The sequence below is a fragment of the Nestor notabilis genome, unplaced genomic scaffold (assembly GCF_000696875.1).
Source record: "Nestor notabilis isolate BGI_N333 unplaced genomic scaffold, ASM69687v1 scaffold2680, whole genome shotgun sequence".
Lineage (NCBI taxonomy): Eukaryota > Metazoa > Chordata > Aves > Psittaciformes > Psittacidae > Nestor > Nestor notabilis.
The window spans coordinates 158,620-179,755 of NW_009912272.1; the positions used below are offsets into that span (position 1 = coordinate 158,620).

The 21,136-nt window shown below is 40.3% G+C and overlaps 1 protein-coding gene across 1 annotated transcript in view; it reads right to left on the bottom strand.

The window, feature by feature from the left end:
* Window positions 1–12,952, bottom strand: part of SPTBN5 (spectrin, beta, non-erythrocytic 5) — a 91,022-nt gene extending 78,070 nt beyond the window's left edge. The window contains 9 exon segments of the mRNA XM_010018543.1: window positions 1–84; window positions 472–704; window positions 2,050–2,188; window positions 3,153–3,784; window positions 6,698–6,926; window positions 7,771–7,928; window positions 8,757–8,876; window positions 10,142–10,309; window positions 12,842–12,952. The exon segment at window positions 1–84 is cut by the window's left edge and continues 10 nt beyond it. Of these exon segments, the coding sequence (XP_010016845.1) occupies window positions 1–84; window positions 472–704; window positions 2,050–2,188; window positions 3,153–3,784; window positions 6,698–6,926; window positions 7,771–7,928; window positions 8,757–8,876; window positions 10,142–10,309; window positions 12,842–12,952 (1,874 nt within the window).
* Window positions 12,953–21,136: the final 8,184 nt, after the last annotated feature.

Below are 21,136 nucleotides of genomic sequence, written 5' to 3' on the forward strand. Positions count from 1 at the left end.
CATTTCTCAGAGATCCACGATTCTTCCTCTTTGCAGTCACGGAAGAATTCAAAAAGCTTCAAAGCCTCTTCTAGCTGAGCTTTTCTGAAACCAAGAAACAAACAGTTGGAAAATGGTAGCATAATCAAAGCAGACTTTAGAAAATCCAAAATCTGAATGCCTTTAAATGCCTTTTTGGCATAGGTTAATTTATTTCTGGAGTAAGACAAAGGAAACAAAATTACATTTCCCTCTTCCTCTGGGAGATGCTATTTAAACTTCACATAAAGCGAGTCATAATAAATACTGAGAATGAAGCTATTCTTCATCTATGAAAGAGAGTGATCTCTTTCAGTGACCTGCAATCAAGACACTTAAATTGCTTGTGTTATATCTTTACGAATGGAGAAAGGAAAAATTTCAAATGCTTAATCATAAGGGAATGGTTGGCCATCCTAACCAGGAAGAACAGAACCATAAGCACAGCCCTACCGTGACTTGCTCAGAGCTGTAAGGTTCTGATACAGCTGATGAAGCATCTGAACTTTAGCGTAAAGCACTTCTGGTTTAACTGTGCTGTCCTTGCTGATTTCTGCTGTCCTCTTGGTGATGTGTGTCAATCTATCATCATAGGAAGAGATCTGCGAGTCAATTAAGTTGTGATTCTGCAGCAAATCTACTACTTCCAGGAGCTGCTTCCCACAGTCCTGGGATGTCACCAGCACCTGCAAACAAAGTGAGAAAAAAAAAGACATTGGCAGAGAGTACAGCCAGGGGCTCACTACAGAGAAATCAGTGGAAAGGTTCCTGAAATACAAAAGAATGATGTTAGCTAGATAAAGCAGAAAAGCTGCCTAATTAGAGGAATCATACTTTCATTTTTCAATTTCACTATTGATTAAGCACTCAAGGTCTCCAAATTCATGGACACTAGGAATAGCCCTTTGCTACACGTCCATCTGCAGGCAGATCAATTCACAGTCTGTATTTGAAAATTCTACAGTATCCCATTTTATGGTCTGTTTCGACTGCAATGTTTTTTTGTTTGAGGAACGTCCTTGTCTTTGCTATCTAAATAATGAAAAGAAGTACTTCATAGTATTTAATTGCTGGCTGAGGAAGGTACCAAGTACTTAAAAGTCTGTCCTCTTTCTAATTGTGTCAATGGATACAATCAAGACCATTGTGTCAATGGATCAATCCTATCATATGATGTTAGCTTTCTTTAACAATCTTCTCCCACACCCTCAGGCTATCATGGTTCCAATAACATTATTCACATTAGGTGTTCTTTGCTTACTAATACTAGGACAGAAAGATTCATAGCTTAAAAACAGCTCTTATCTTTAATTTAAAATTCAGAACTTCATATAACATATTGCCTCTTTCAACTTAGCAACAAGGCAACCCATAGTTGTAAGATTTTTTCTGTCTTTAAATGAGACAAGGCAAGACCAAAGGATGTATACATACTTCCTGCCATTACAAATCAATATGAAATCAGTTATTTCTTATGTTAACGTGAAGAATTTGCACTCTGACACTCTGCTAATACTTGGAAGTTCTTGCTAAAAGCAATCACTGTGCATTTATAGTGGAACTTTTCCTTCTCACAAGCTTAGATACCTAGAAGCCAGATATATCTCTTTGTCTGAGATAGTCCCCACTTGTACAATCACTGAAGGTACTTCCAGAAGGTAATTCGAAAAAAATTACGTGGAATGGGAACAGGAGGTTTTTTTATTCCAGTTCTGCTTTTACACTTCTAAATTTAGGTGAGATTATTTCCCATCTGTATTTTACTACATAACTTGAACTTGTCGTGCACTCCCTGTAATACCATACCTGGTTTTCTGATTAGGGAGAGTCCCTCTACCAAAGCCTGTTTTTGCTCATGTACCTGCGATGATGAACTGAAATGCACAGTTAGGCATCTATGTAAAAATGGTGTATTCTTCTCCAGCTGATAGACTAATCTGCTGTTAGTACCAGGCAGTCCCTGGAACATGGGTGCTTTTCTAGCAACACATATTGGTAGCAAGCTATGTGCCAGTGGAGAGAGCTCAGTACCTGCAGCTCTTTCAGCTCCTCTATAATGGCATCAATGTCCCTCAGGAGGCCCAGAATTTCCTGCATTGTACCCAGGGAGTGTTGTCGTCTCTGCAACTGATCCAGAAGATCCTGCCATTGCTTTGAAATGCTGTTTTGCCTGCAAAGGAAGGGAGAGAAATGACTGATTTGGACCAAAGGCTGCAAGATTTTCAGGGCTTGCAGCTTTAGAGAAGCTAAACGAACACACACAACTCTTGCCACTAGTGCAAGAACATAAGCCATGGTCACAAAACGGGTTAAAGCAATGTTGTTACTTAATTAGTGTCATCATGGAGAGGAATTTTGACTAGCACATGAACTGCCATTGACTTTTTTAAATTTAGACATTGTTTTTTATGGGTCCTCATACCTAACATCCCACATTGCTTTCAATTGATACAATGGAAAGGCTTGGAAAAAAAGAAGTGGTCTTTAACTGGTTGCTTAAAGTAAACACTTAATCTAAACCATATCATGAGTCACAATCTGATCTTTTAGAGTTTGGTTTACTCTTTCATAATTGTTTTTCTTAGCTTAATCATGTGTTTATGATTTTCTCTAAACCTAGAAAAGCATTGAAATACCACAAGGAAGTTATTTGTATGGCATTCTTAGCCATTCCCAAATCAGGCTATATTGATAATCTGAAGAGTCATAATTTCTTAAGATTTACTCCATACTGGAGTCAATCTGCAAAGACTATGTGCCTTAACTAATCTGTATCTCCTCAAACTACACACTGAAAAAGAAATTTCATTTGGAATAAAATGTGTCCCCCGAGTATTTTTGGTGGAAGAGAGAACTTTTGGCAGAGCAAGTATTTTTGTATATAGTGAAAATATCTTAAAACTATTTTTCACCATAAATCAGTCTGAAAGTTTGCTCATTCAAGAAAAAAGTGATTAAAGAACAGGAAGCATTTGTCTTATCTGCTGCAGCTGCTGATAGGTAGAGGAAATGCCTGCCAGTTCTACTCGTGAGGAGCAGAGCTATTATTCTTGGCTACAATTAATTTTCTTCCACCACATCACAGAATTTCAACTAACTTCAACCACCACTAGAGTATCACAACTGTCACTCACTTCTGCACGATTTGATCTTTGCCATGATAATTCCCCTGGCTGATGACTGTGGCCATTTCATCTAAAGCTGTAAAGCGCTCCCTCCTAGGGAGTACGTCTGCCACAATGGCTTCCAGCTTCTTCCTGGCAGCCTCCATCCTGTCTGCACTCTCTGGCCAGAAGTCCTGCTTCCCAATCACTTTCTTCATGTCTTCCAAGTAAGACTCACGCAGGGCTGCCTTCTTCAGGAACCTCTGAGCTAGCTGTTCCAGCCTTTCTAGCCTCAGCATCTCCTTCTGCAATGCTTTTCCCCGGCTGTGCTCTGCCTTTTCCAGGATAATCCAGTGCTTTTCCACATCCTGCAGCATCCTCCCCTCTGGGGGCAGGTATGGCCGTTGGTTGTTAGCTCTCTGCTTGGTCCTGATGTTGAAGAGATGAGCCTCAATCATGCCCTTCTCTTGATATTTGGGGGGTTTCTCCACAGTGCGGAAGGTCTTGAAGTTGGCCATGAGCAGCCACATTTCCTGAAGAGTGTTAGGGAAATGACGGTCATCCAGTTCTGTCACCTTGTGTTTAATCCATTTCAGGAGGTCAGAGACCATCTGCTCATATAGAAGCTTCAAGTCATCTATCTCTTTCAGGAAGAACACGATCTGTGATGGGAATATGAATGTACAAGAATGTATAAGAAGCAGATTGAAGCAAGGCAGCTCAACAAAAAACAACATCTTCACAAGCCAAGTTTAGGATTCAAACAGTTGACTATGTACCAAAAAATAGTATTTAACAGGCAGGTTGCCACAGTCATCACATTTTTATACCAATGTGGTGACAGCTGTCACATCTGAGGCCAGGTGAAATCCTAGAATAATCTTCAATAAAACACAGATAAATTTATATTATTTAATGCCTCATTTCAGTTTTTAGCTAAGAAAAGGTTAATATTGGAATAAACAGCATGCATGTCAGCCGTGCCTCTGCAGGCTGACAAGAAGACAAGAATCACAAACTGGGGGTTCAGATTTTTTGTTTCACAATGGAAAAAGTAGATCTTTTTTCCATTCTCAAAGGAAAAAAAAATGAACAGATTTTTTTCCCCTCATTCTTATTCCTGACCCCCAAACACTTCTATCCCAATCTCATGAAATTATACACTCCTAGCTTCATCATTTCAGGCTGTTAGGAGGCCATCTGACAAGATTCTTGTTGTCTCACATGCCCCCAGAAGGCTGTGGTAAAGAGCCCCTTAAAAATCATAGAATTATAGAATCATAGAATAGTTAGGGTTGGAATCTCTTCTGTTGGAGCTGTTTCTCTTTATATAAACCACTAGAGAGTGGCTCTTAGCCAGAAAGGGTTTGGTAAGAATGTTAACTCTGGTTCAATACTAATTTTCCATGTCCAGGACATTGACCTGTTTCATTTGTGGTCTGACCTGCCTTTATTTCAAGTTCAGGTAAACACTGGAACAAGCATTTAGAAGGAAATTCATCATGAAATAAAATATTAGATTGAAATCACCCTTTCTTTCCATTTTTTCCCCCATCTTTGTCTTTTTACTTTTTATTTTTTTCTTGCCATAACTTAGTAGACCTGCAGATGTCAGGTTTAATGCTGAACAATGCTGCCTGCCTCTATCATTCCCCTGAGCTTGCCTGCTCCAGCCAGGCAGATTAGTAAGGGAGATGGCACTGAGCAAAGAGCCAGTTCCTGCAAGTGGTAATCTGCTTTTATGTGTCAGAAAGTGCACTTGGCAATGAATAAATGTCACAGTGTGGGAAGAGGAGTAAAACTGCACTAACCTTTAGTTAGGAAAAGGAGCCCATGACATCAGGGCTCCCTTCTGTACTTTTTGCCATCATACTCAGTTCTCACTGAGAGATCGTAGCAAATGCATAGCCACCTCACATGGGAGGGGGAAAGGAGATTTACCTCCTTGAGCTGATTGTCTCTGCCATCCTGGTCACACACTTAGTCTGAACTCAAAGGCTTCCTTGACACATTCAGGCTTCCCTCCCCAATCCTATTAGTAAATTCAGAGCTGCCTATTTGAGGGGACTAAGGACATGAAGAGATTAACTTCTGTTTCATTCTCCTTCTGAATGTCTCTGTGTGACAGAAATGTGGGGAGACAGGAACACAATATTAGAAATAGGCTAAAAATTAAAAAGAGAGGAAAACAAACAGGTAAGTGAAAAGAGAGAGAGAAAAGAAAGAATAAATATGCCTGTACAAAATGGAAAAAACCCCAACCATTGGAGCACAACAAGAACTGACAAAGGACAGAATAAGAAATACTCCTTCTGGTTTCTCCTATAATACAAAGTTACGGCCTAGTGGATCCTTATAGTTCCTCTAACACATGCTTGGTGATGCAAGCACTATTTCAGGTTTATCAGAAGACAAATAATGAATCCTTGCCAAAATCCAGAGACTCATGTATAAACCAGTCAAATCCTACTGCCCTATCTCCTCACTGCTGCCCAATCTTCGTCCAAATTCCAAGTCAAGCTCTCATCTAATTCTCTTCAGAGAACATCACTGTTACTGATACATATTTCGGGATCATCTTGTTCTTGTCCCAGACCACTTTGTTGGCCTTGCAAACCCAGCTTTGCAAAAGCTTTCACCTTGTTACCATCAGGAAGTCTTAGTTTGGACTTTTGTGACTCACATTAAGCAGTATTTTCCCCCTCTCAAGTGCACAGGCAGCTCTCTAAGTCCAGATGTTTACGTAGGACCCATTCTAGGTGCATAGGTTTTCTGCAGGCTATTTGTTTTTATTTTTGACAAAACCAGAACAGATTTATCTGAAGGTGGAAAAGAAATTCTCTCTAAGGAAAGTCATCTTCAGTGGAACAACTACAAAATTCCTTCTGTTTTTTATCAACAGGATGTAAGCAGTTTTTAATATAATTCACGACTGTATGCGAGATAAAATGTATGTGGAAACTGAAAAAAATAGAAAATTTTCTAGCTTTGGGTTTTTTTTGAGGGGGGTTGTTTTGTTTGGGTTTTTTTCCTCTCTCTAGGAGTGTTCCCCCTTCTTTTGCACTTGTTCCTTTTTCATGTGTTTGGTTGTTTGGGTTTTTTTCCATTTTGCACCTGATTAAGGAGTTAGAAAGAAAGGATGAGGATTTTCACAGGAAATAAAAATCCAAAGTAGTCTCATAGAGTAAAGAGATACTCTTTTCTATTAAAACAGCAAATTGTTGACTAAGACTGCTTTTGCATAGCAGTAATCCTCCCAAGATTAATGAGATCTGTATTGCCTCCAGCTACCTTGGAGCCACATCAGTTTGCAAACAGAAACTGAGGTCAAAAAGGGATTCATTTTCAGTGAGATAGCAAACCCCTTTAGAGATCAGAGAGTCTACTGACACTTCTCAAGATTCAGGTGGTGATAAAAGGTTTTTTAAACAGCCGTGACATGCGATTCAGTTCAAATGATCCTGAAGTTGAGCTTGCGCACAAAAACCTCCAAACAACAAAACCCCAAATATTTCTAACATAAATTTAGTTTTGTGTATTTAACTTTTAACTTCTGAAGATAATAATGCACTTACTTTGGCAAGTCGCTTTTGTATTGTCTGCCCTTGTTTCAGCCTGGAGAAGTAGTGGTAATAGAGTGACACGTAAGTCATTATGGATCTCTCATCTGGGTAGGGTACTGCCACATCCTCAGCATCAAGCAGTTTGCTGATTCCTAGCTCTTTCTCAGCAACATCAAAAGCATTGTTCAGGTTTTTGATGGGCTGGTCCTGCCGCAGTGAGCTGTAGTGGATAAGATCAGGCCTGGGCAAGGAGAAAAACAGGGCATGTCAGGGAAGAAAGATTTATGTTTGTCATAAATTCTTTCAGATTATAAACCATAAACTGCTTATTAGTCTAAGGAATGTGATATTAACACTGAAATTACTGTCTGACCTTGAGCTTCATTCAAGAGCATCACCCCTTGCCTACATAAATGGAAGAAAATTGTCCCTTATGAAACTGAAGTATCACTTGCAGCCAATCTCTGCCCTTCACTTATTTCTCCTCTACACTGATGGGTGAAAATCAAAGCCCACAGCAGAGGCAATTCTGAAAATGGGGCAGTTACAGGAGCCTACCAGAACATGTTAGCAGAATTGCTAATGGGAGAAGAAATGTTCAGGGTTCTCACAGTGGTTTCTCTCTCCTGCCTTGGGCTGTTTTCTTCAAGCTTTTTCAAAGGGCCAGAGAAGGGAGAAAGAAAGAGACTGAGAGTTTTCTTACTCTCTTACAGCTGAATCAGAAGGTATACATACTCATGAATTTATACAACAAAACTGGTCTCTAAAATAACTTTTGAAAAAGAGCAGAGGAAACATGACCAACGGGCTAAGACCAAATAATGGGCAGCATTGTTCAGATGTGTGATACTCCCTTGGAAATTCAATGTTATGTCCAACCAAAGGAACCACCAAGCAGGAGCTTTTGGTCCTTCCTTCCTCAGACAGAATATCCACTTATGAAAGGAGAGTCTTCAGTGTGAAAGGGCAAAGCAGGAATTCGACAGTTTCTTGACAAATACTTGTAGTTCATACCCTGGAACGATTTGTGCTGGAGGAGAAACAGCAATGAGCAACTCCTCCTGAACTGATCCATCAGCTCTTACCTGTGAGCATGTATGAGTGCATTGAAGGCCAGCCCATCACTCCAGCTTTTGGAGAAGTCCTTCACATTCACATTGGGATAGCTGGCAGTTTTATGTTGACACCAGAGTAATAAGGCTTCATTGGCAAATAGAACATCAGCTCTACCTCCAAATTCTTCCTGTTAAGAGAGCAGGAAAAGAAAAATCAGTGTGAACAATATATGGAAGTAGCATCAGTGGGTTTACACTTATGTTCCCCAAAATTGCTTTGTATTACTTCTTTCCTATTCAAAAATCCCCATAAAGTTATGACTTGCAGACTGTGTCTGCCATGAAGGTAGAATGACTTAACATGAAAGTAGAAGTTTTCTATTGAAGTGAATTGAATGAACTCAGAAATTATAACGTGAAAAGCAGGTGTTAAAAAGTTTTTTAATGTTTCTCTTCTCTAAGGCTGGTAGAAACCAAGTGGAAAGCAAAATTCAGTTTATTTGCTTCCTTAGCTGTGAACTAGAAGTCAGACACAAAATATAATGTGTCCAGGTCTAATGTTAGAAATTACTGACTTCTGTAATATCTTCATATGATCTTATCCTTCTTGTACTTAGAGTACATGTTAAATAATTTTAAAAAGAATGCTTTTTTTCAGAGAAAGGGTAAAGGAGCAGCATGAAGTTCAAATCTAGAGAGAACTGTCATCAAAGAAATGCTTTCTAGAGTCAAAAGCCAGGAAAAAGAAGCCAGTTCCTCACTCTCTTCCACAAACAAGAGACTGAGGAACATGAACGTCGTATCTATCTCCAAGTTATTGTTTTCTGTCTCTTTGAGAAAATATAAAGTGGATTCAATTGCTTTTAGAAATTGCTGGCTGAGTAACTGGGTAATAATTTAAGATCTGCGTGAACAAAATGGTCAGGAAATGTCATCAAAATGCCCTTGCCAGCCTTAAACTCTACAAAATCTCTAAAATACTCTATTAAGGCAAAAAGACAAAGATACTGTTTTACCTTATCAAGTTTGATAGATGAAATCTGAAATCGAAGTATAATGATCCAGATAAGTCCCAGGATTAAGGTTCTGTCACCATCTACGATATTCTCAGGACCAATCAGTTTTACTTGTACCTGCTAATAAACCAATACCCATTCAGCATAAAAGTACTCATGTCCAGCTCTCTGAAGGAGATAGCTGATGTAACAAGCTGTTATTGAAGAGGCTGTTCATGCCGTTTTCTTAAGGAAACAGGTTCTACATGTTCCTTTCATTTGTCTCTATACCTGTGAGCTCTCACGTTCGCACCCTAGCTCTCATGTGCACCAAGGACGAGTTTCAGTGAAAGCCTGGCAAAGGGATGGTGGTCTGAAAGACTTAAATATCCTATAAGAGTTTTGAAAACTGATAGTTAAGGAGAGGAAGGAAACATGATTCAGTGCTCTTTTCCTCCAGAGGAGTGACAGCAGGGCAAAGTTCACCTGTCTGGTCTCCAGCCATCTAGTCAGCATATAGCTCTTGGACTCGCTAAGCAGTACAAACATCCTACTAAACATCCATGGCTGCCTTCTCCAGTGTTATATCATCAGCAAGCAGGGTTGTAGTTTCTATTATGCCAACAAGGCCATATCTCTTCAAAAAGTCTGAGTGTGCTATACTGGCTCCTGCTATCTGCATGATCCTGTCTCTGAAGGCTGGACTTAGGGTAGGTCAACAACCGGTTGGCTGGTCCAGCTGGCAGAGCCTGGATGTGCACCTACCACTGGGCCTTACATGGTGTATATCCTTAGCAAGCATATGTTAGCTGGAGCCCTGTCCTGTATTGCTTTTGGTTTTCAGTTAGCAAAAATAAAGACATTGTACACTTTCCCACATCTACTGCTATGAAACCCCTCTGCTCCCTTGGAATTCATGGCATAGAGTTTTGTGTGATGATTTTCCAGAGTGGTCTATAATAAAGCGTGTGTTCAGAAATGAAAAAAATGACATACTGACTTGTAACTGAAGTGAGGATACACAACTACAATAAATAAACCCAAAACCCACTGCAATAACTTGCTGAAACCGTTAGAATCATTTTTATACTAGGTAGCTTCACCTTTTCCTAATTATGTCTGCTCTCCCCCAACATGTGGGAAAACACAACTAGAAAGATACAGAAATGCAGTACCTTTTCATTTAGATGTGACTTGGTTTGGGGGAACATTAGCTGTTTATCAGTCATGTTACTCAAGCAACAGAGACATTAAAATCTGATGACTTTTTTTCTTTTAATAAAACCTCTGGCTTGTCTTCAAAGAATATCTTATTGTGCATTAGAGAGGGAAACTAGGGGGGGATATTATAATTAGTTAGTAAGATACATAAGCTGTTGTGATCTCTAATATCAATATTAACTTACCTTGGATTTTAGAAACGTGATGGCTTTGCTGTTGTTCTCTAGAAAATGCACTCTCATCTTTCCCCGGTTTGGTCTGGGCAAAGCTTCTCCAGAGAGCAGCTCCAGGAGTTGCATAAGAGAGATGCCATCCTTCAAGTCTGTATAAATATCTTGTATCTCGATATTTGCCTGTGAAGACCAGTCAGACAATGCAGACTTTGGCTGAACATCTGGCTAACAGGCCCCTCTACTTCTAATACTATACAACACCTTCTTGCTGTTTCATATTGTGCATATGTGTGAAAAATGATGACTCTGAATTTACGAAAAGTGGATTTGCAGCAGGACTGACATTATTTATGAAAGCAGGCATAAGTGAAGGGAAACAAAACCCAGAACTGAGCAAATAAAGAAAAAACAGTGGGAGCTTTTGAAAATTAAAATGGAAATCAGCATTTTCGAATCAAACATTTTGGCAGTGCTGACATTTTTTATTTCAATGCAGATGAATCTTTTAATCTTTTTATTCTAAGCAATGCATTCCATTTAAAAACTGAGATGATAATCCCATTCATAGACTTGGTTTTTACTCAATACACTCAGTAAAGTCCATTATGTCCTGCTTGGAGCTGTGCTGTCACCCATAGTACCCATATTTTTAGCCGGAGTCTCAAACTAAGTGAAAGATGAAGATTTTTTACAAACATGTATTTCATTGCTGCCAGTGCTGAGGTCACCCAGTACTTAAGTGATAAAACATGACATAGTGTGTACTCTGACCTAACAAGAACTTGTTTGGGTGTTTCCTTTTGGCCTTATGCCATTAACCATCAAAGGTGTCATTAAAACATATCCAGCAGTAATATGCTGTGATTCTGAAATCACAGTAAATAATCTTTTTGTCTTCAGGAAAAAAATAAATCTGAAGTTAAGTAGTAGCTTTTTTAATTCAGAGAATAGTTACATGTAGGAAAAGACAAGCAACAGACATGTGCTTTTGCATTGCTGACCAATTATTATCAGTTTAACAGATCTGTTCTCCAGAGAAAAAAGAAAACAGTGAGAGTGTAAAAGCGACTCAAAGAAACTTTCATTCTGTACTGTGTGTGGAACAAGAATTTACAACTTTCCTTGACTGATTATCTCCACGAAAAACTGTCAGTTTAGTTGCCAACTTTATTTTTTTCGCGTATTAAATAAGCTTAAAACTCTGCCTCTGGTATATTAGCATGAATGAAATCAAAAGTTGTTATATTCTGTGACACTTCTATAAATGAAAAATAGTTCCATTTAAATTTGTAAAGAGACAGTCTTCATGTGTCTGTTTTATGCCTCCACCCAGCAGTAGTTTTAATTAGTTTGTTGCATCATTCTTCTCATAAAGATACCAATCACAGATTGCTTAACAAATTCAATCCAATAGCATCCTTATCACTACATTTGAAGCAGTCAGCAGTGCAACTGGGAATACTGCAGTGTCCTGTAGTATGATCCAATTACATTAAAGCGTGTGCTGAATAGCTGAGACTACACTGCTGAGAAGACCTAGATAAGCTGTCAGTCTCTGCACCATTTCTTACCGTATATGGTTTGGAACTCTCTCACAGGCTTTTCCCCCCCATGCTTTTATGACACATGAACAAGCGCTGTGCAGGAAGTTAAGACTGACATTTTCATCTTTGAACTTGAAAGTGTTTTTAAAATGAGAAGGTAGATGTATTTATCTGTAGCTAAACAAAAATCATTTCTCACACCGTAAAACCCTATATTTCTGCAGGTATGAGAATGTGTTTTGTGGTTATTCTCTCACTGTAAGAAAAATCAACTTAAAAGTTTATTGTGCTCTGAGGGAGGCTTTGCACCAATCACCAACTTAAAACATGACACTGAAAAAAAATGCATGTAGCACTGAAGCATCATATAATAGTGATGAGCTAGGATGAAACCAAATGTCCTGGTCCTGCCTGGTGTTGCCAAGGTCCATTTTCATTAATATTCCATTTTCATTAATATTCATTAATACAGACTCTAGAAAAGGGAACTGATTTTGTGTGATGTAATTCCCTACTGTGCCACAGCTACATCATTTGTGCCTGAAATGAGTGTATCTGCGGCAAGTCTGGAGACTTTTGGAATATGTTGGAATTCCCTTGAAAATGCAAATCAACTGTACACTAGCTCTGAAGCTTTCTGGAAGTTTGAGACTAACTGAAAACAAACTGAACTTCCAGGGTAGTATGACTGAAATCACTACACTTAAAGCAACTTTTTCAGAGCCATCGAGCACCAACTCAAGCTGGACTGATCAGGCAAAGCAGAAAGTCTTACATTTCAGCCACACAGTTAAGAATTGAGCATTGTTTGGGGAAATCCAGACATTTGCAGACACTTTACTTATAGGAAATATAAGAGAAAATGAAGATCTTCCTCTAAGGTGATCAGCAAGATACAGTGGACATCACAATATGACAGGGTTATTTGTATCTACAAAAGTGATCCCTGGTTTCAGGAAGACTGGTAACATGGACAACTGAGACAGATGTAAGGTAAAAGTTACAGACTGAAGCATTCTGATTAGTCAAAGCCTTCCTTGCTTGCATATTTGTGTAATGACAACACTCAGGAAAAATATGTAAAAAATAATATAAGAAAAGAATACAGTGGGTGGAATAAATACAATAACCAGAAAAAAAAAATGCCCAGATTGAAGGAGCTACCTACATTATTCCTGAAGAAGATATTGTTCATCCAGTTGGTGAAGGTTTTCTTTTGCATGGACATACGCTGCTCCTGCAGCTTTTTGATATGGTCTTTTTCATATTCGGTACCCATGGTCACCTGGGAAGTCAGAAACTCCAGTGAGGTGCTCAGTGCTAAAGAGATCTGCCTGGCCAGCTACAAAAAGCAATAACATGCCAGTGTATGTAGGGAACCCAGCCCCAACAGGTACAAGATTCAATACCACACCCAGTATAATACCTTAATTTCCTTTTGCATGTACTTCGTACTCTAATTTCACTCAACTTTAGTTTTAGCTTACTTGACTTCTCCCTTTTAAAATGCATCTATAGTTTCAGGATGAAAATGTAGCATATATCTATGCAGCTTTACTTTCTTTCTTTCAGTCTACCCTCAGTCATCTGCTCCCATGAGGAGCACCATGATTTGAAAGCTGTCAACAGCTTCCTTGGATGTGCTGGCAGCACATGACAGATCTTAGACCCTGTCAGAAAGAGGGATCTGCAAATCACTTCCAATGCAATGATCGAAAGTGTGTTATTTTCTTTGAGGACTGATTGAGATGCTGCTCTTGGCTTTCAGACCACAGTATTTCCAACAGAAACCAATAGCTGCTTAGAAAGGAAATGGAACCAACTTAGTTCTTTCCTTTCATGAGTTCATAGTTTACATATCTATCACTGTAAGGATGGTGACACATAATAGCATGAACAAGCTCCTAGAACAGGAGTCAGGAGGCTTCTCTAGGCTGCCATAGACTTGTCTGCCTCATCCATATCAGTGAAAAAATAGGGTTGTAATTCATTACAGCACCCAAGCTGAACATTCAGGAAGATTAGATAGGAGAAGTCTTCCCTTTAGAGTTTGTGACACAATAAACTAGATTTCGCCTCAGCTGAACAACGCTTTTGGAGAGTAATTTCATGGGTGATTTAAATCTGTAACAGCAGTGACCATGCTGTTCTGAAGGCAAGAGAATCATTCAAAAAAACCCAGAAAAATCAGTGCAAGAACATTCTCTAGTGACCAGACATCATCTGCTCAGATTACTGTCATAGTTCTAAGTATTATCTGGATACCAGCCTAGCTGTGAAACCAAGAAACCTGTAAACATGGAAGAGGAGAGAAGTGTCTGCTGCTGTCAACCCACTGCAAAGAGAGAAGGGAATGAAAGGTAAAAACCTTTGACAAACTGTAGAGATGCAGAGCAGGGTGACCTGCTTCCTAAATATTGTGTGCCCATTTGTGAAGGCCCAGTTCTGTGGTCTGTCCCCTCTTGATTCATAAAACATAAAATACTGAAAAAACACCATTATCTGTCCTAGTGTGAGAAGACAGCAATAGGGAAGTAGCAACAGCAGTCACCGCAAATGGGAAGTTGCTTGCTTGATAGTTCAGTGTGATCTAACAAATATGAAAGATGTTGTCATTTTACAAGATGAAAATCTATAGGAAGTGCAGAAGCAACGATTTTTTTACTGCATGTTCTATTTTTTCCCCCAGATATTTCTTAACGCCCAGTACTTGACATCAGCGAAATAGGCACGGCACTGAAGCCTGACAATTCAGCAGCAACACAAAGAAGGATCGTGACCATAGATGAAAGCCTTCTGAAAAGAATTCAGCAAAGTTTGAAATGAAACTGTAAAGAAGATGCTCACAATATTTTCTTATCTTTTTGGCTAGTTCAGCACTGCCTACTTGCTCCATCTGGAGCACAGATATTCAAAGAATCGCCTTTCCCTGCCAGAGGGGTGATATTAACTCACTCCCAGGTAATAAACCCCTGTAGTTAACCCATATCATAATTCCATTTCTGAATTTGCCAAATAGTTCTCAGAATGTCTGCGGGCTCTTTCTTTAAAAAGGTTGTTATGCAATTTGCAGCCAGCCTGAACAGTGACCAAAATGACTTCATTTAGCTGCAAAGGAAGGTTATTTGTTGAGCTACACACAACAGCTCACCTGTTTTATTAAATTAAGTTAGAAATGCTCCCTGAGTTCGTAGATGACTACCTGAAGACAGGTCTGTAATAGATTATCAGCATTTGCAGGATGTAAAGGCACTGCTAAGAGCCAGAGCTGGTTATAATGATACATTACAGAAAAAAGATCAAAAAACATTAAAAAAATGGACTTACTCAGATTTGGAGGAACTCCTTTCTGCGTTCAGCAGTTGGTCATTCCAGAGAATGACTTTCAGTTGTAGATCCACTCCTATTCCTATGTTCAGCTTGCTTTTGCCATGCAAAGTGACCTTTGAATTCAGAAACAGAGACCAAGTATTTATGATCTACCTATGAACCTCTCATCTATGTGAAGGAAATAACCCATCAGAACTCAATGAGTAATGGCTGTAACAGGCCTTGTCTGATTCTTACATTCAAAAATAATGTATGAATGACACCAAAATTGCTAGAAATCAGTGAAAATAGTCATCCACCATGGTGATGCTTTGATGAAGAGCATCTTTCACAATTGCACTGAAGGCTCTGACGGATCATAGGCTTCTTTTCTAAAGGAATTCTTACCTGGGAAATTGAACTCAACAATGGCATCTGAAAATAAAAGAAGAAAAGCACAGCAGAGGGTACAAAGATCAGAGCAATTCCCAAGTGGTTAAATTGGGATACAGCAAATGAGAAGGTGAAATGGTAAAGCGTTGGGAATTTTCCAGTCACTGTTTTGAGGAAGCTGATGTACACAGATACCTGCTGCTAGCAGGGCAAACTGGGACCAAGCTGGCAGTGTCAGCTGATTCCAAAGTTTACTATTGATGGACTTCTCGTTAACAACAAAAGAGAAAATAATTCTGGTAACTTACATAGCAGCAAGTCCTTTCTGTCACTTACAAGGTCATGTAAGCACAGAACTTATTCACCTGGCATTGTTGCCAGGAACCAGATGGTTGCTGCTGGGAAACATTACTAAAGAACAGGCAGGCATCTGAAATCAGAAGCTGTAAGTGAAGATGTCCAGCTTGGAGATGAGGTAAGGGAATAGCAGTATCTTGCCTTCAGGCAAGTGTAGTTTAGTTAGCATCCAGAAGCGATGGGAGAAAACACATAAAAAGAAATAAACAAGTACATCAAAACTCAGTACAGATAAAACTTGATGAACAAAATCTGTATCTTCATAAACACCCTAGAGAAATGTCATACATAGTGTCACATAAGACAGCTAAAAAGAAAAAGCTGAATACATATATTACAGGTATTACTCAAATATTCCCTTCAAATTCCTGGACTTGTGTTCACCATCCAACTAATACAATGTGATTCTTAATGATCATTAAATGTGATTAGGATGACAGGAAGAAAGGGGTATGAATTCAGCAACTGCCTACATCTCTTCTGTAAGCTCATTGCCTGGTTATAATTCCACTCCTCTCTTTTCTGTCTTGATTTTAGTTATACCTGCCTTCTGAAGGCAGGGTTATAGGCTGTTGTCTTATATCTGGTGTAGGTTGGCTAGGTTGTGTGTGTTAAGAAAATATCCTAACTCCTATCAAACAGAAGGCAGAGGACCAGTAGGTGAATTGGCCCTGGATGCAGGAGGCATTTCCCCCTGCTGCAAGTTAATTATTATCTAAACGATTAAGCGTGTGTGAAACACTGGCTTTGTTTTTACAACAATATAAGGCAAAGATCTGGCATAAAACGTCACTAACTCCTGAATAACAATCTCCATTTGCAGTATCTATCTACAATTCAAAGTTAAAATGGTGAACATTTATGTGACACTGATAAATAAAGGCATTTCCTCAGCTATTTATATCCTAATAAGGTAAAAGGAAGGGCACAACAATATTTGTGTGCAGCTTCCCGGAGAGACAAGAAAAATAATCACCCCTTCAGGCTAATTATGGTCCCTCTTTTTCTGCATTTGCAGCTGCCATTGACCTCAGGAAGAAGGGCCCAAAGAGCACCCTCCCCTTGCCCTGTTTTCAGTCTAAAGTGGTTTTCCATTATGGCAGCAGCATTTTCTTAAGAGGAAGGACCCTGACGTGGGATTTCCCTCTCCAAAGTAGCATCCACGTACGATGTGTTAGATTTTCTTAGAACCCCTTCTTATCTGTCCACAATCTTGCTGGGAGGGAAACAGAGACTGGGCAGATCAAACAAACCTGACACCCAAGCAGCCTGGTTTGCAGCCTCAAAGCTGCTCTGCCCCCAGCACTTCCCCCATTGCTCTGCTACTCCTGGAAACACCCTGTAAAACAGAGAGAGATGTGGCACTTCCTTTCTACCTATTTGAAATTTTACTTGTTGTTGGGTTTTTTGTTTGGTTGGTTTTTTTGCTTGGTTTTGGTTGGTTTTTTTTTAAATATAATCCTCCTCCTCCCACAGCACATACGTGAATTCCCACTGTCTAAGATGGGAAGAAATGTTTAATCCCCCTGTTACAAAGAGCATTAAAGTGACAGTCACAGGACTTGCAGAGGGTAGCAGACGCGGAGTTTGCTGCTCCCACTCCCACCCCTGACCTGATGGAAGGCTGACTTCCATCAGCTTTCCCAGGACAGCAGAGCCCTAGTCCTGTGGAGTCCTCCCTGGCCCCACTCTCAAGGCAAGCGCTGGCTTCCCCTCATCAATGCCCTTGCCCAGTGGGATGGAGGAGTCTCCCTAAGGGAATACATTGGCACAGGCAGGTGCAGATGCCTTCATGTGTGAAGGCATCCCTACATAAGACCATTCAGAGCTATGATATCCACACTCTGAGCTGCCACTGAGCAAAGCCAGTCCCAATTTAAAAGGCATGCAGCCATACTCCTGCCTGCTCTTGCAGAGGACTGAGTTTATTCACATGGCTCAGGTGAAAGGTTTGGCACAGCCTGCCACCCTCCATTACATCTGCTTTGCATACACACATTCCTCCTGAAGGCATGTGAAAATCCTGTCTGATCTCTGCTAAGGAGAAGGTTCCCCAAATCTCAAAGAAAATAAGTATGTTAAGTGCAAACACATGGATGACAGCTCAGCCCTCTACCTCCCACTGTGTCTCCAGCCATGTTGCTTCCACATGTGCCTCAAAACAACATCTGGGCCTTGACTGTCTGGAACAGGAAGGCAGCCCCTGCTCTGGACCATGGTCTTGTAGCCCACAGTGTTCCAAGTAAGTGCAGAAACCAAGTAAGTGCCTGGGGCCAGCAGCCTGGTTCCACAGGTAGCCCTCCCTCCTGCCACCCTCCCCAGCTCCAGGGAACAGCTCATATTCAGTCTCATCAAGGCACTGTGGGCACAGGTGAGATGAACCATGATCTTAGAATATTTCCTGACCACAACTTGAATTACAGTGAATCTTAGACCTCATCGTGGTACAGAGGAGCTATGCTTTAGTTACTGAGAACACCAGAGAGTAGCAGGCAGTAATCACTGCAAGAAGCTGTTTGCTCCTTTGGGATACTAAGGCTGAAGACAAGTGGGGGAGTTAGTCAAAAGCAGATTAGGAGGGGCACAGAGATCTCCAGCCTGCACCGATTCCCTGCTTCCACAGGCCTCTCAGCTAAAATTAGTCCCTAAATAGCCAAATACTTCTCTTCCCAAGGGGCTCCAGGTCACCACTCCCAAGTAACCCTCCCTGTGTCCCCCACATACCTGCCTTCCCAGTGCCGATGCCACTCAGCTGCGGGCAGAGTGATCCCCAGCGGATGGAGCCCCAGGTCCTCTTAAAGCTGAGCTCTGCCTGGAGGATCTAAACCAGCATCCCGGGATGCTGGGTTGTTATAAAGCTCAGCCTCCCCATGCTCTAGTCTAAACTAGAAGTTGCTTTTTCTCTTTGAATAGTTGGCTAGCGGCAACATGACATCAACAGGGAGCAGAATTCAAGCAGAACAGTCGAATTACATCATCCAAAGGAACTGGAGCCCCTCACTGCATTTGAAAAAGAGGACAGCTTAAAGCAAAATCAGATGGATTTATTTTTCCTGGCACGAAGCAGCTCAGTCATCTTTTTGAAACAGAAAATATACGTTTGCTTGTTTAGTCATGAATTAAAGACATTTTCTCCTCGGAGCTGTTTATATTATCTTGAAATTTTCCTTCTGTTTCTGAACCTCAAATAGTTAACATAGGAGCTTCAAAGCCTTTGCAGGAGGAACACATGGGACACAGAACTTTAATTCTCTTTCCATTTCATCCATAGATGAAGGGTTTCGAGTGACAGAATAGCCTTAATATTTTGAACATCAAACTGAAAATTGGCTTCAGAAATCACTGTGTTGACAACGCCAGATCTAACTAGTGTATTTTATCATCTGGTTCAGATGGTTTTATTTTTATTCACTGCTACTAAGGAAGACCACTGCATGAGGGCAAAACTTGTCCTTTACAGATGTATTTTAGGAGGTGTTGCATACTGGAGGGATAAAGCATTTAGCTCTGTTTATGGCTGAAACAAAATTGTGAGACTTACATGCAGATTGGGACACAACACTGTTAGTATCAGAGGACTGTACTCTACCCACAGGGGTGGTGTATGCTGTCGTGTGCTCTCAGGTTTTGGTCCCCCGCTGTCCCAGTCAGCAGATTACTGATTACAGTCACAGCTCCCTCCCAGCCCAGCCATCCCATTTTCACTGTGATGGGGAATGATTGAGCATAGCTGGCAAAAGACATAGCATTGTATAAACAGTTAACATTAGGGGTGCAAATTTTAGCAGACAAGAGATGAGACAGGGGAGTGCAAAATGAAGAAAAATTGCAGTTACTCTTCATAGTAGGCTAAAATTGCCAAGCCCTGAACTTACTGGTTGTAGTCACATTGTCATCTAATGTCTTACTTTCAGACTAGGCATGAAATGAATGCATTTTAAGAAAAAAAACACAGAATGATCTGAAATCACTAAGCAGTTATTCAAAAGGTTTAAAAAATGATAATCCTACATAGAAATTTTACAGTGCATCTGAAACACAGCATCTGGTGAGAGGTATGTAGCATCCATATAAAATGAACTACTTTCACTATAATGAAATCTTCAGAACTCCGGACTGAAGTTGAATATGGGTGGCCAAACTAGCAATGCCTTGGAAAGAATATGGACAAGCTCCATCTCAGAGAAAATAATTGGTGGGAAAACAAGTTAGACATAGCATTGATGAATTTCCAGTATTCACTGGACCAGAAAGTAACTGTGAGTCCACAGTCTCTCACCTGTGTGAGAGGGGTGAAAGCACCTTCATTCTAGCACCTCAAATCTGTGCTAACATGAAGTCCTGTGGGGAAAGGGAGAGGAACCTATTTCAATACCATGGTTTCCACAAGAGAAGGTATTTTTCCCTCAGAGTTCAGAAAAGCCATATAGATAAAGGACTGCCGAATATATTTGTGATAAACATGTACACCTCCTCCTCCTGACAGTATTTGGATCACCACTGGTGTTTGCTGAGTTTGGGCATTTATTTCCAGAAGATAGCTCATTGTCATGAATCCCAAGAGAAGGAAAGCACCTTCAGCAAATGTGCTTGTTCATCCATATAAATAGGGCAAGGCAGCCAACTTTCTCCTTGGTGCTTCCTACCCAAGTCACCCAGACTAGCCCAAAGGCCAAGCTTTCTGTAAGGGCCTCTGTGCTCACAGTTAGTTCTTGTAGCATGATAAAACCTTGGATCAGAGCTCAGAATAGTCTGCTCCAAAGCCCTTACAAATACACCAAACATGGGAGCCAATAAAAAGGTTTGGAGAAACCAAATGGCATGGTATGCATAAATAGAAATGTTTCACAGTTTAAGGATGCCAAAGGTTAGGAGTAACAATTCTGCAGAACTTAGTTGAACTGGTAGTGTGGAATTCGTACACTTTTCCCGCTGTCCAAATAGAAACTGTGGATTAGAGCAGGACATCTAGTTACGGAGTGTGCTGTAAATTTTTCGAAGTCTGAAATGTCTTGTAAAGGGAGTAAGTAAGTAAAACACAACTCTACTACTAAAACCCCAAACTCCAACCTCCACAACTCATTAAAACCTCCTTTTCTCCAAACTGCTTCTGACTTTTATAACGAAACAGTTCAAACAAGCCACTGCAATTCAACAGAAATGTAGCCTCCAGGAACCCACAACATTGTTTGTACATGAAGCACTTGCTTTCATGTGACATACGGTGACCACCACCGGCAAAACAGCCTAGTTTGCTAACGCTGCCTCATACAAACCCTTTTAACTCCACAGCAACTTAGATTTGACAGTAGTAGGAGCAACAGTTAAACTATGGCATCCTGATGGCACAGATGTGTATTTGGAGACGCTTCAAGTTCTTTATCTATGGGGGGAGAGAGGCAGG